This window comes from Phyllobates terribilis, unplaced genomic scaffold (assembly GCF_046119375.1).
Source record: "Phyllobates terribilis strain yellow unplaced genomic scaffold, ASM4611937v1 Scaffold_8__6_contigs__length_399053987, whole genome shotgun sequence".
Classification (NCBI taxonomy): domain Eukaryota; kingdom Metazoa; phylum Chordata; class Amphibia; order Anura; family Dendrobatidae; genus Phyllobates; species Phyllobates terribilis.
Window position 1 is genome coordinate 143,286,860 of NW_027362768.1, and position 14,953 is coordinate 143,301,812.

Here is a 14,953-nt window from a genome sequence, read left to right on the forward strand (position 1 = left end):
TATGACGGACTCAGAGGGAGGCAGGGTTCACTTCCGGGTTAAGGAGGCAGTAGCGTGAAGGTATTTTGACATAGCACTTCCGGAGCGCTGTGTTCCGGCGGTGGCCCCGTCCCGGCCCGTCCGCGCCCCCCGGAGGTAGGTGGCAGAATTCAGGAGGGAAGGGAGAGTCCTCAGGGGGGTGGGAGTGTAGGGCGCGGCCTGAGGAGCGCACACGTCATCCTCCCGGGACGGGGAGGGATCAGTTCTTCCCGCCCACTGCCACCCCATACAGCTGTGCCCGCCGCCGGGGCTGCACCCTGGCACTGTTGCAAGAGTAGTCATGTGTGTCAGAAATTGCTGGGAGTAGTAGTTCCACAGCAGCCACACGCTGCCCCAGGGTGACAGCTCCTAATGGGGACCAGGTGTCATCGGGGGGCAGATATGGGTCTGGGCACTACGGTGGTCTGCAATATGGCGGGGTGCAGACATTACTGGGGTTTCACCAGGTATAAGGTTTTCTGTAGGGTCCAGCATCATTTTTTGGGATCATGTTGTCCAGTGAAGAACGAGCGCCACTTCCCCCATCATTGTTTGCACGGACTCCGCAGCACTACCCGGCAGTGGTCCGGGGTGAGACCCCTAACGATAAGCTGCAGCGGTGCGTTTCCCATGTCAGCGGGTCACGTTGTGAACCTGTTGCAAGTCCCATATGACTTTCCCTTGCAGACATCTCTGGGGACATTTTTTATTCTTTTGTATTACTTTAATGCATAGATTTTGACCTAAAAATAATTTCTGCAATGGTTTTCATTAAAACTTTTGCACCGTTTGCCTTCTACAGTCTATTGCTGATTGCAGAATGAGTTAACTGAGAATCTGTCAGTGAGTTAGTTCTAATGGGGAGTGTGTAACTTCTTTATCTGTCTTTTTCTGCGCTGCTGTCAGCTGTTTTAGGTCTACAGACCACATCAAAGTTAAGCTAAAAACATTGAGGTGGTCATAAATCAGATGAGGAGCTCAGAGAAAGACAGATAATAGAGTTAAACTCCCTATACGAACTAGCTCCCTTGACAGATTCTCAGTTAACTCATTCTGCAAGCCAGCAACACAAAGGCTCTAGAAAGCGAATGGTTCAACAATTTTAATTAAATCCAATTCCAAACATTTTTGTCCCAAATACATGCATTTAATGCAAATAAATGAATAATTACCCCAAAGGTGTCCATACGCCATATATCATAATAATACACCAAGTGTGAGCACCCCTTCAGGCATAATAGATGCTAAACAACAAATTACCCAGAGGGTAAATAGACCCTCTTTAAGAGCTCTTTCACATGTCAGTATCTCCGGTACGAGTGGTGACAGCTTCCCCACGTTCCGGAGACATTGACACACGCAGACCCATTCAAATCTATGGGTCTGTGTAAACCTCAGTGTGTTTTTGCAGACCGTGTGTCCGTGTGCTCCACATGGAGACAAGTCAGTTTTTTTTCGGGCACACTGTCCACAAAAGTACCACACGGATGACATTCTTGTGTCGTCCATATGACACATACTGGCGCCTGGGAATCGCGCTGTTCCCAGGCGCCAGTGCTAAACACTGCCCTCATCATGGTTCCCTGCCGGCGCTGTGGTCAGCACCAGCAGGGACCATGATGAGGGTAGTAGTAGTGTACTCTCAGTGTCCCCACCTGTAAAATTAAGAATAAAATAATAAACTCCATATACTCACATCTCCTAGGTGTCCCCCGCTGTCATCCATGCGACCGCTGCTGCCGAGGAGCCGGGGAGAATGAGCCGCTCCGGAGCTGCAGTGTCCTGTCACTCTGAGCGCAGCTTCGGAGCAGCTCATTCTCCCCGGCTCCTCGTCAGCAGCGGTCGCACTACCACTACCCTCATCATGGTCCCTGCTGGTGTTGATTACAGCGCCGGCAGGGAACCATGATGAGGGCAGCGTTCAGCACCGGCGCCTGGGAACAACGCTACCTGTAGTGCTGATTCCCGGGCGCCCGTCCGTGGGATCCAGATGTGGCACATGGATGTCACACGTAAAACACACACGGGGCACGGCTATGTGACGCTCACAGCCCTACCCTGGGAGATGGGGGTACTCGGAGCCGGGTCAGATGTTGGGGGTTGCAGTCGTGGCCTAGACCCGTTCCGTGCCCAGGGCCGTCACATAAAAGATTTAATGGGCTATCAGGGTTTGGTGTTAATCGAGTGGTTCTATTGACTACGCCACCTGTGGTTTCTGGTGATCCTCCACCAGCACTGCGTTCAGTCCTCTGAGGCGGGATGTAGTGGCAGCAGCAGATGGTACTACTTCCCACAAGCGGAGCAGGGCCTCAGGGCAGAGAGAACAGGAGGATGGGAATTGTAGTGGGAGATGTGGTGTGGTGCGGTGCGGTGCCGCATTGCAATAAGAAACCGGAGGCCATAGGGGTAGTCTTCCAAGCTTTACTCACGGTAGAATGCGCGCTGCGGCCACCAGGACCGGGGGTCCGACAACCTCTGGGTAGTTCAGGTGCTTTGGTCAGGACCCCACACCAGAATGTTCCTGGAAGTTCCCACTAGGTCCTCTCCTGTCCGTATGTGATGCGTGTACTAAGGCCGGGTCTCCCTCTGGACTATGCACAGAACAAGGGTACGGGTGGCAACTCCGCTCCGTCCTTTACCCGGTGGAATCCACTGAGCCTCCGGGCTTCTCCGACTAAGACTTAAAGTGACAGATTCAGATATCGGGGGCCGGTACCCCTCTTGCAGCAGGAATCCCTCTGACTAGGCCAGAATAGTGAGGACAGGTGGCGTAAACTGCTCCATCTGCATCCTCCTGGGATCCTTTTGCCTGTGGAGCTTGTCTCCTCTGCTCCCCTCCAGGCCTTCTTAGGTAGGGACCTTGACCGGGTAGAGACAGCCGTTAACTCTAGCCCGCTCCTCGACTCAAGGCCAGAGCACGAGGACCGTGTATCTTCAGTCAGCTGCAGGTTCTTACAGAAAGCCACGTTCAGTGATGAAGATCACAATCAAAAGACCATAAGCCCAAGATGGCTGTTAGTTAAATATGAAATATTAAGTGTAACCTAAATGTGCGTCCTCCACCCTCACCTACTACTAGGTTCCCCCTATCTTTTGGTTCCCCCATCTCCATTTATCCCGGCTGGGGCAGCACCCTGGTGCATATTAGCCCCCCACAGGTGGGAGAGGTGTGGTGTAGGATGCAGAGGTGGGGTCCTGACAGCTGCACCATCCTTACCTCGAAGGAGAGATACCACACCTCATTAAAGAGATGCAGTACCCATGTGGCGACCGAACCCTCAGGGGCGCCACAGCTATCTCCGATACCGTTTTTTCCGGTACAGGAAATATCCAGATGTGTGAAACCGGCCTAAAGGATATTCTAAAATATGACTTATTTATTCTTATTAAAAACTGGTCTATACTTAAAATTACTATAGTGAACCTGTATTATACCAATATATAGGAGGGTTATATCCATGTGTGTTTTTTAGTCTCTTTAGTGGTACCTGTAGGAAGGAAAGTTAAATAGATGAATACATAAAGTGCTACATAGTATCATGGGATGCTGCCATGATATAGATAGGAAAGCATATATACATAATACAGTTTAATACCTGTAGCCGTCGGTGGGGGTGTTCAGTTGGTAACCCTCCTATATATTATAATAATACAGGTCCCCTATAGTAATTTTAAGTATAGACCACTTTTTAATGAGAATAAATAAAAGTCATATTTTAGTGTATCCCATATATCATCACACAACTGCGATCCTCAGAAGTGTTCTTGGTTGCGCTCCTTGTCTGAGTATTGCTGTCGCCATAGTCTAGGGCTATGTTCACACTGCATCATTTCCTGTGTTTTTTTTTTGCATGTAAAATGCCATTCAAAAATGGTTAAAAGGATGAGCATATTAATTTTGATGCAAAATGACCTGCTGTTCACATGTTCAGGTTTTTAAGCTTCTTTTAAATGCTGCTGGCTTTCAAAAGATGCCAAGAAGTGAGCGTATCGTTCTCTTAGGCTATGTGCCCACGATGCAGAAATGAAGCAGAAAATTTCTGCAGCATTTCTGCATCTCCCTGGCAGAAAAAAACGCATGCAGATTGTGCATGCGTTTTTCCTGCAGAATACATGCGGATTCACATGCGTTTCTGCATGCAGATTGACAAGCGCTTTCCAGGCGATCGCATCACTTGGAAAGTGCTTGACAACTAGGTCACACTATATAAATCCATGCAACCGGCATGGATTTATACAGTGTGAACCGTAAAAATTAAAACAAATAAAGCTATACTCACCCCCGAGGCCCCGGCGTGGCTGCAGCGCTCGTTACTGTCTGGTTCCTGGCTGCCGGCATCTCGCGAGACAGAGCGGTGAAGGGCCTGCGGTCACATGACTGTGACGTCACCGCAGGTCCTCAAGCGATGCCGGCATTCAGAGACAAGCCGCCGGACAGGTGAATATAAACTTTATTTGTTATTTTATTCTTTTTTTACAGGTACAATGGTACCCAGGTCTGGATGAGAGTCTCCTCTCCTCCAGAACTGGGTACCATCCGCACATAGAGACGCATAGAAGCCGCTTGTACAAATGTGCAGTCGCGGTTTCTATGCGTCTCAATGCAAGTCAATGGCGGGAGTTCCGCTGCGCTTCCGCAAAATTAAATGACATGCTGCGGATTTTTGAACGCAGCATAAACGCTGCGGAAAAATCCGCAGCATGTGCATAGAACATGCATAATCCCCTTGGGGACCATGGGGTGCGGATTACCTAGCGTTTAACAAGCGTTTCCGCTGCGGAAATTCCGCAGCATAAACGCTTGAAAAACGCTACGTGGGCACACAGCCTTAGGCCACGGCTCCACTATCAGTATTTGGTCAGTATTTTTTCTCTGGGGTGAGAGCCAAAGCCAGGAGTGTGTGATAGACATAAGTACACCAATTCTGCATTTATCACCCACTCCTGGTTTTGGCTCCCACTCCTGAGAAAAATACTGACCAAATACTGATAGTGGGGCCATGGCCTTAGGAAGATGCTCAATACTCTCAATATGAGTCAATGAGGAGGCTCAAAAGACGCATGGAAGGCGCGTGGGTGGTTATTCGCACCATTTTTAGCATTTATTTTGCAAGAATAAAAATGTAGCATTTTCTTCATCACTTTCTGGAGTTCAAAAAAAAACTATAATAAAAAATGCAAGAAAAAAAGGCTTAAAAATGCTGATGGCAAAAAGACAGCAAAAACACTTAGAGGATTTAAAAGAAGCTAAAAAAAATTCACAAAACTTTAGAAAAAAGGAGTGAGTCTTGAAGAGCCTTCTGCTTGAAAAACAGCCAATTTTATATAGGGGGGAAAAGACACCCTAAGGCTAAAGGCACATGGCTTTTTAGTTAGGTGGTTTTGTAGTGGAGACCACTTCAGTAACCTTACCCTCTTTGGAGAGTTTTTGGAGAAGTTTTTTTGACTTCTGAAGTGGTTTTCAAGAGCTTTTTTGCCTGGAGCATTTTTTGTGCCCAGTTTGAAGCGGATTCCATCAGGAGATGGACTTGCAATTGCCGCTCGCCCTGTGACCCCATTGACCAGCATTACTATGTGATGTGCAGCAAAGAGCAATTTTTTTGGCTATGTGACCTACGTATCAGCCATAATCATTGTGTCGCCTCGGCTTTTGGCTACGTCACACAAAGCAGAAATGCTGTCGATAAGCAATAACTAGAAAAAGACACGGACTGCACATCCCAAAATTCATTCTGTCACCTTTTTTTTTTAACCAGCACTCCTCCCATTTGGCACAGCCGTTTTTAATTAGCAGAAGATTGCTTATTTTATGCTGTCAGTTCACAGTCTGAGGATATGTGGAAGGTGAGTTTTCTAGCTCCTTTCACTTGGTTCTGTGTGGCGGCCATTGTTGCTGTGGTTTTGCTCCTGTGCGGCGCCGTGACCTGGAGTCATGGTGACTCAGCCTTGCAGCATGCGTGCTGTGAGGCATCAGGTCGCCGCCCTGCTGGTGCACTGGCGCAGCGGGAGTGGTTAGCGCACGCCGCCGCACCTTCAAGGCTATACACGTTAGAGACCCTCTGAGAGGTTCTCCATGACGTGGCAGTGGGCTTCATACAGTCTGATCAGAATGTTAATCTAAGAACCTCATGTTCAGTTTTGTAATTTTTTGCATTAGATCCACTTATGGTTTTTGGAAGTCCAGTCCAAAATGCTGTTGATATTCAGTGTGAATTTGCATATGGAAATTAGCAGCAGATTAGATGCGGATAAAATTTATGCAAATCTCATCCGCACGCTGCAGAATTTCTGTTCTCGCTGAGAAATTGTCTCGTGATGCAGATTTTAGCAATCACACCCTCTGCGGACGCTCCGTTTTCGGGGTTCTTAAGAAGCAACCCCAGATGATGTTCTCTTTCTGATGTATAATACCAGCTCATTGCACACAGATCTTTCCGTAAGATGCGTTCTGCTCGGCACCGTTACTTTCTCCTGCATCTTACTTGCATTCATTATTGTCTGCGTGAACAGACCAGCGGCTTTTGTGGCAAAATTATTCAGCGCTGGAGCCGGCCGCCATTTCACATTATAATTGATAATGACTTTTCTCCATTCTGCTGGTGTAGATGTATAGTGATAATACAGGAAAAAAAAGTTTCCCCAACTTCTCCTATCTAGAAGTCTGTGAAAATGGACAGCACGTGGATGGCATCCGATTGCTGCCTGATTTTTTTTTTCCCACTGACCTATTGCGGATTTTGATCCAATATTTTGATCCTCTTTGCTTGGAAATGTAAGACCCTACGTTTGTTTTTGCGCAGCGTGGAGTGTTCAATTTCCCTGCAGCGCCTCAAGAGGGAAAAATAATTATTACACGGTGTTCATGGCTATTAGTGGACTGTCTGTATAATACAGGACAGGTCCTCCATAGCTCTTTGTATCTGCTCTTCACTCTGGCCAAAGGATGAGGATCCTTAAAACAGTTCCCCAGGTATATGACATTGATGACCGATCCAGGTAGTCAGCATCAGGTAGCGAGGGACGGACATCCAGGCCCCCCCTATTCAATCAGATGTTATTATTTCTGGCAGTGGCAGACTGTGCTGCTCCCTTCAGTGTGTAGCAGCCGCTGCCGAGTACTACAGAACAGCTTTTATTGTCTGATCTGCAGCACCCGGCAGCGTCTGCTACACATTGCATTGAGCGGTGCAGTTCTGGTAACAGCTGGTCGTAGAGGGTGCCATTTGTCAGACCTCCACTGATCTGATATTGATGACCCCTCCTATGGATAGATCATCAATATCTTTTTTTCCCGGAAAACACCATTAACAGATCTCAGTCTATTAAGTGAGAATTTCTTATAGCGTTACTCTTAGTGCCGAACTTTCGCATCAGGAGGTGAGCAGTGACGACGACCCTTCGGCAGGTGTCCGTCAGCACACATGTGCCTGCTGCACAGCCGTCCTGGCAGTAACCTGTCAGCGGGACGTCGCCTCCTGACGTGGAAGTGAGAGTAATACTTTACTAAAGGATTGGAAAATCAGCTTCCTAAACTGCAGAAACTCCTATCCAGAATATTTCTCCCAAAATATTATCTATTCTTATTTATTTCTAATGTATAAATACATGTTTAATAAATGATAATTACAAAAATGACTAGTAAATATTTCACTTTTTTTTTCACTTACCTATACATTTATCAAAAATGGCCTAGTTTGCTCAAAGTCTTCAGTGTCCTCCGCCACTATATATTTATTACATCTGACAACTAAATGATAAATTTGGCGCACATTACACCAGAGAAACTTTTTACGCATAGTAATCTACTTCTCATTGTTAGACAAGAGCCCAAGATCAGTGTGTCAAAATGTCAATGCAATATATATTTTTTTTTTTGTAAAAAATTGTGACTTTTTGGTACAAAAGAGCGTGCCCTATGTTGCACATCAATGTAGAATTTTGTACAATTTGCTACATTTTATGTCTGGTTGCAATATAAATTTAACCGTGAATCCAGCGATGTGTCACTTACTGACCTGCTTGTTTTAGTTTTGATAAAATTAGTGTTTTATTAGCAGATCATGATCACTAGAAGACTAGTAAACCTGCTGCCATGTAGTCCTCCATATTCGTGAGCTCTGTATAACCCCTCTCCCACCACTGATTGGCAGCTTTCTGCCTATGCACAGTGTGAAGCTGCCATTCAGTGGTGTGGGCGGGGTTATACACAGCTCAGCATTCAGAGCACTGACAGGTTTGCAGCAGAGAAAACTGTGATTGTATCACAACTGCAGCAAGCAGCCCAGTAAGTGACACATCGCTGGAATCAGGGTCTCTGCCTCTACATCATGCTGATGGAGCAGCAAAAAACTTGGTGACAGATTCCCTTATGATCTAAAATATGCAACTTTTATGTAGAAAAGGTTAACCATGCCCCCATTCCTCATCATTTTTATATTTAGATACTAAAAAAAAAATTATGTGTGTAAAACTTTGATCATTTTGACATATGCATTTTCAAAATGTTGCAATTTGCAAAAAAAAAAAAAAAAATCAATATGCGTCTCTTTGTGTCTTAGATCTCATGCACACAGTGAGATAGAGAATCTGTGCTAAAACTAACCCAGATAAGCCGCTTATATAAAGTTATGGATCCCGCCGTGTAGCTTTGTGGGCCTCAGATTTTACATGGAGGCGCAGAGAGGCTGTGAGATGAAAGGAGGTTTTGACCTGGAAACTCCAGGATGGAAAGGAGTTATTCAGTAGAAGCCGCAGCATAACTATCTATCGTTTTGGATGATTGAGTGTGGGGCATCATGCACACAGCAGAGCGGAAATATTCCACCCGAAAGGCAATGAATATCTCCGAAACGCAGCAAGCAGAGGAGGCCACAATATATGGAAGGACAGTGGAGCCCCTCCAAGTCTATAGGTTGCAACTCCCTATTACTCAGGGGGTGCATGGATCTGTAATCCTGCCATGTGCATGATGCCCAATACATATGGAAAAGCAATGTTTTGCCTATAGACCATTAATGGCTTTAAGTCCTCAAATTGTATACGGTTTGAGCACAGTCGCCTACTTGAGAAATGTAACTTTCTTTTTCTTAATTCCTCCCATAGGGTTGAATGCTTACGAGAGGGGCAGCCATGGAGAAAGGAGGCAATATCCAGCTGGAAATCCCTGAGTACAGTAACTCTGTCCTGAGCCACCTCAACCAGCTGCGGATGCAAGGCCGTCTATGCGACATTGTGGTCAATGTACAAGGCCAGTCTTTTCGAGCCCACAAGGTGGTCCTGGCCGCCAGCTCGCCCTACTTCCGAGACCACATGTCCTTAAACGAGATGAGCGCAGTGTCCTTATCGGTCATTAAGAACCCCGGCGTGTTTGAGCAGCTGCTTTCTTTTTGCTACACGGGCCGTATTTGCTTGCAACTCGCCGACATCATAAGCTATCTGACGGCCGCAAGCTTTTTGCAGATGCAGCACATCATTGACAAGTGCACGCAGATCCTTGAGGGCATCCATTTAAAAATTAGTTCACCCGAGTCTGAAGAAGAGCTAAGCCAGAGCAGACCCAAACACCAAGAAAGAGTCCAGGACTCCCACCGCGTCAGTCAAAGTTTGACTCGTTCTTTAAGCCCACGGCACAGCACTCCAAGACCCTCAGGGAATCGGAGGGGGCAGGTTAGCACTGTCCTGGACATTAGAGAGTTGAGTCCAGCAGAGGAGTCCACAAGTCCTCAGATGGTAGAGCAAGGTTCAGACGTGGAGAGCAGGGAGCCCATTTTACGAATCAACCGAGCCGGACAGTGGTACGTGGAAACGGGGTCAGCGGACCGAGGAGAACGGAGCGACGATGACGTCAGAGTGATGGGGGCACTCCGTATCAAGGCAGAAAACCTGGACGAGTGGCTGGGGCCAGAGAACCAACCTTCTGGAGAAGATGGAAGCAGCGCGGAAGAAGTGACCGCTATGGTGATTGACACAACAGGGCACAGTGCTGCCGGGCAGGAAAGCTACAATTTGGGGTCCTCCAACACCAAAGTGTCCAGGCCAACAAGCAGTGAGATGGACAGGTAAGCGAAGCATTAAGCAGGCTAGTACAGACTTTGTGAGTCAGAACTTTTTCAGAAGCTGGTAAAGCTACAGGCTGCGTCTAACATGCAATACGGAGCATGGCTATTTGATTTCTGTTGTGATTTTTGCAGCAGGGTCTAAGTACTGACCCAAATACCATCGAGTGCTGAGGAGCATCACTGCTCAGCTCAGAGGTATCATAGCTTGGAGATTTAGACTTTGCATGGTATACATATGGAGACTAGGGGTTGTCCAGGACCTGTATAACGATGTATAGGTCATCAATATCCGATCTGACACCTTGTCCCGGATACGACAGTCCAGATCAGGTTCACTTCAGTGTGAGCAAGACTGAAGGGGTGTCCGGTGCGGATCCCCCACCAAATTAATATTTATGCTTTCTCTATAGATATATAAGTCCCATACAATACCTTATGGTCAGAGCGTAATTCAGCTACTTGAATGAGTATATTAATATGTTAAATGTATATCATAGTATTAAATATAATACTCAACTTTCAGGACTGAAATAAATGGTTACACACCATAGTATCAATAATCATATAGAGAGAAAGGTGTGGAAAAAACAAAAGTAAAAAAATTAGTAATATGAAACTTTATAAGAAAATGATTAAAAATAGACAAAAACAGTCAGCCAATGATTGGCATCAACAAAAAAAATGTTAACTGTATAGAGAATAGTAAGCAAATATATAGATCCTAATACATATGAAATTGATGAATCAAGGAGGTCATAGTAAATAGTACTCATTAAATATATAAAAAGTAATGTGACATTACAATGATCAAAATTCCTGTATCCAATCGCAGATATGTGGTAACAGTAGTAACAGAATCATACAGGATAGTTAATTACATATATAATCTCTTATGCTGATAATCTCCCAACCTGAGTATAAAATGAACAACCTTTAAAGCATAGGAACTGTATAAGTGCAGAATACATCAAGTTAATAATTTACCAAAGCATAGAAAGGGATGCCAGGGTCCTCAACGCGCGTTTCGGTGCCAGAGTCGGACCTGGAGCGCACATCCAAAATATACTTTAATATACTGATCAGAATGTATGAGCCCACTGCCACGTCACTGTGAACCCCTTAGAGGGTCCCTAGCCTGTCACGCATAGTGCTTTCAGCGACCATTGTGCCAGGAGAAGGAGCAGCCAATTTTTCCCAACAGTACCCAAGGCGCCAGAAAAAGATTGACACAACCCTTTTTTTTGGCCAGTTTTTGGTAATTTATGAACACCAGGACAATGTAGGTACCAGAAAAAAAAATATCTGGAAAAAGTCATAAACACTGTTCTATGATGCCATGAGACCTTTCTTAATATTTTTATTTTTCACCTCTTTTTCAAAAGATTCAGCCCCTCTGGTAGTGTGGGCACCATGCCGGAACGACACAGAGCAAAGAGCGAATCTCCCCGGCGGCTGGAGGAACCAAAGCAACATAACAACCAGGTCAGTGGTGTCCAAAGTCATTACTGCGGGCCGAATCATACGTGATATCATGGGAGGTTCCGTCAAGGGTACGTCAGAATAGATGGGGAAAAAAGACATTAAAGGGGTTGTCCGGTACTTTAAAAAAAATGCCAGTGTCTTTTAATGATATATAGAAGCTTATTTCTAATTACCTTGTGCTGCTGATACTGCCTATGAGCGGCGCTATCGGTGGCCACTCACAGGCATCACTTTACCCCCCCGCTGATGTCACAACAGGTGAGGCGTGACTCAGCGCTGGGGTCCCCGCGGTGGCTGCTGGACTGTGGGCGGGGTTATTCCCCTGCTTCACACCCAGCATCCTCCTCGCGCTTTCCCAGTGAATGAGGAGAGGGAGAACGCGCGGTGGATGCCGGGTGTGACGCGCGAGGTAACCCCGCCCACAACCCAGCAGCCATCGGTGGAACGTGGAAAAGGGACCCTCGGCTGCAGCCTGGACTTGTTGTGACGTCAGTGGATGTCAGAGCCGGCTGCAGCCGGGGGTCACGTGCTGCCTGTGAGCGGCCACCGATAGCACCGCTCACAGGCAGTATCAGCAGCGCAAGGTAATTAGCAAGAAGCTTCTATTTATCATTAAAACACACTGCCATTTTTTTTAAAAGAACCAGACAACCCCTTTAAGCATTGTATGGGGGTTACATGCTTGGGGCGCACAGAGCAGGAGGTCTGACAGGTCGTTTGACAGCTGCAGCCTATCACAAGTCACAGCGGTCCTGTGATGGGTTTAATGGTGGCATCATTGCTTCCAGTGTCAGCACTGACTATGGAGCAGCCTGCCCTGGATCCAGGGGAGTAATAATAGGCAAGTATGATTTCTTTTTTATTATTTTATACCAACACCTTTTAAGTTTCCCAGCACAGCAGCACAACATGTAAAGGATACTAGAGTTAGCCTCACTCATGTGAACCACAGAAGGCCAAAGTGCTAGCACGCAGGAAAGCCATAAGGCGGCACTTCTCCAAGAGTTGCAACCCTTTCATTCTCAAGATCGCTGGGGTTTCCAGAGCTCAGACCTTATTAGTTCCCCTTTCCACTGCAAACATCCTCCTGTTTTTCTTGCATAGCTGCAGTATTTGTACATATTAGTCGTTTTTAAAGATTTATGGGTTTTGAGAGAAGTTAAGCAAAGAGATTTGCCGGCGCTTTGTCTGGCGTCCACCACGTTAGTTACTTTGTGGGAGCTGGACCTGGTGTCACGGTTTCATAACTGACTGTGGCCTAGGGACGCTGTAAGTGACAGTCCAGTTATCCAATGTGATCCTGAGGCGTGCTGGGCTGTCAGCATTTTGATTGACAACCCTGCTGCTCAATCTGGTCTGGTATGTGGGCGTTTCTCCAGGTGCCCCCCATCCTTAATCATTTGCAGGGTATTTAGCTGGCTAGCGGTTAGTAGTAAGTGTCAGTTGTAGCTTTGCTCCAAGTAGGTGTGTGTGCTTAGCCCTGTTCTGACTTCTGATCTTGTTGATGACCTTGGATCTAATGTGACAATTCTCGTGGATTAATCCTTCTGCTTTTGATGCTCTCTGACTTCAGGTATCTGACCCCGGGCTTGGCCTCTGACTATCTATTTGTTGTACTCCCTGGTTTTGACTTAACTTTTTGCCATTTGACCCCAGACTGTTTCCTTACCATGCCTTTGACTTACCCCTCTGTACTACGAGCCCTCCTGGTATCTGACCACGGACCTGCTGACTACCCTGTCTCTCAACTTGCCCGTGAGTAGTGACTCAGCGTGACACCTGGGCAGTGCAAATTTACTAGTTCGGCACTCAAATTGCTGTCTTCCCGTGAGTTTCTTGTGCTTATTGGACCCCTGCAATCTGCCCATCATACCATTGCAGGGGCCTAGTAATCACAAGAGTCTCCCGTTGGGCCAGCATTCGAGTGCCCTGGTGGAGCGCTCATAGAGAGTCCTGCAAATATTTTTGCTCAAGTTCTCAGCCATTTCATGTTACAGTGCAATTATTCTACTCCCCCTTTCTTCCTTCTTTCTCTTCTCATATAGGGAGATGAAGGCGGGGTGATCGGAGTGAGCGGTTACGTCGAATATCTCCGTGAACAAGAGGTATCTGAGCGATGGTTTCGCTACAACCCACGATTGACCTGTATTTACTGCGCCAAATCTTTCAATCAGAAGGGCAGTCTGGACCGCCACATGCGGCTTCACATGGGTATTACTCCTTTTGTGTGTCGAATGTGTGGTAAGAAGTACACCCGCAAGGATCAGCTGGAGTATCACATACGGAAGCACACAGGCAACAAACCCTTCCACTGCCACGTATGTGGGAAAAGCTTCCCCTTCCAGGCCATCCTCAATCAGCACTTTCGGAAGAACCACCCTGGCTGTATTCCTCTTGAGGGTCCTCACAGCATTTCCCCTGAGACCACCACAGTTGTTACTTCTAGAGGTCCGGCCGGAGAAGAGTCTCCACCTCACGATGAAGTTGGCGGTGTGGCACCTTCAGCAACAGCTGACGTGGCATACGGCGGTGAGACAGCTCACGGCTCTGTGTCCACCACCGGACCAGACTGAAAAAAAAAAAAAATAATTTTTGATCTATATATACAGGAGGACACAAGTTGACTAATTTCCTCCCTTTTACCTCAGCAAAACTTCACAACATTTTTTATCTTTCCCTCCTGCTCCTGTCTCTTTCCCAGTGAGATTGGCTCCTGGGGAGATTATTTGCTGAATGCAGACGTTTTTGGGAAGTTTGCAAATTCTATTGCCAAATTCTGAGAAATTGTATTAGCTTCCTTTGTGCTCCTTTTTCCTTTTTTTAGACCTCAAAACCCAACTATCTCACCCGCTAAGGAAACGAGCGACTGGCTTTTTTTTTTTAGGTGCCCTTTTCCATTTATCAAGATTGGAAATCATGTACAGGAGCATTTCGGGGTGGCGTGGCACCTAGCAATGTTTTTTTTTTTTTTTTCTTCTGAATAAGACGGTCTGGCCTTTTTAAAAGAAGTTTGATGGTGCTGTCCTAGGAATATTAGTAAGGTGCTTTAAAGATACTTTCTGTAGCAGAGTCAAAGACTCTTCCTGTGCATGAGCGAGAAATGCTGAGAAATGCCAGATTAGGAGGCGGCGATGCAATAAGTAACCCTCCTTAGATATCGGAGACCACTCTGAGCAGGGCTGGATTTAGGTTTTGTCCGCCCCCATCCAATATCTACCCGGTGCATCAGCCACAAATTGCCAATTAATGGGATGAAGCTTTTCCAATCCTTCCGCGCAGCAGAATGTAACTAGGAACGGATGCCATAGATGCACACATAATCCAGCCAAAATGATGGCAACGAGCATTAGTGCCAATAGTTCCAGCTTCTATGGTAGCAAAACGGTCCTGTACGT

General features: G+C 46.5%; 1 protein-coding gene across 1 annotated transcript; it reads left to right on the forward strand.

Annotated features, from left to right (window-relative positions):
• Window positions 1-29: 29 nt before the first annotated feature.
• On the forward strand, window positions 30-14,656 carry ZBTB37 (zinc finger and BTB domain containing 37). The gene is made up of 4 exons (XM_073643387.1): window positions 30-135; window positions 9,121-10,076; window positions 11,459-11,558; window positions 13,604-14,656. The coding sequence occupies exons 2-4, from the start codon at window positions 9,127-9,129 to the stop codon at window positions 14,129-14,131; spliced, it is 1,578 nt and encodes a 525-aa protein (XP_073499488.1). The 5' UTR covers window positions 30-135; window positions 9,121-9,126; the 3' UTR covers window positions 14,132-14,656.
• Window positions 14,657-14,953: the final 297 nt, after the last annotated feature.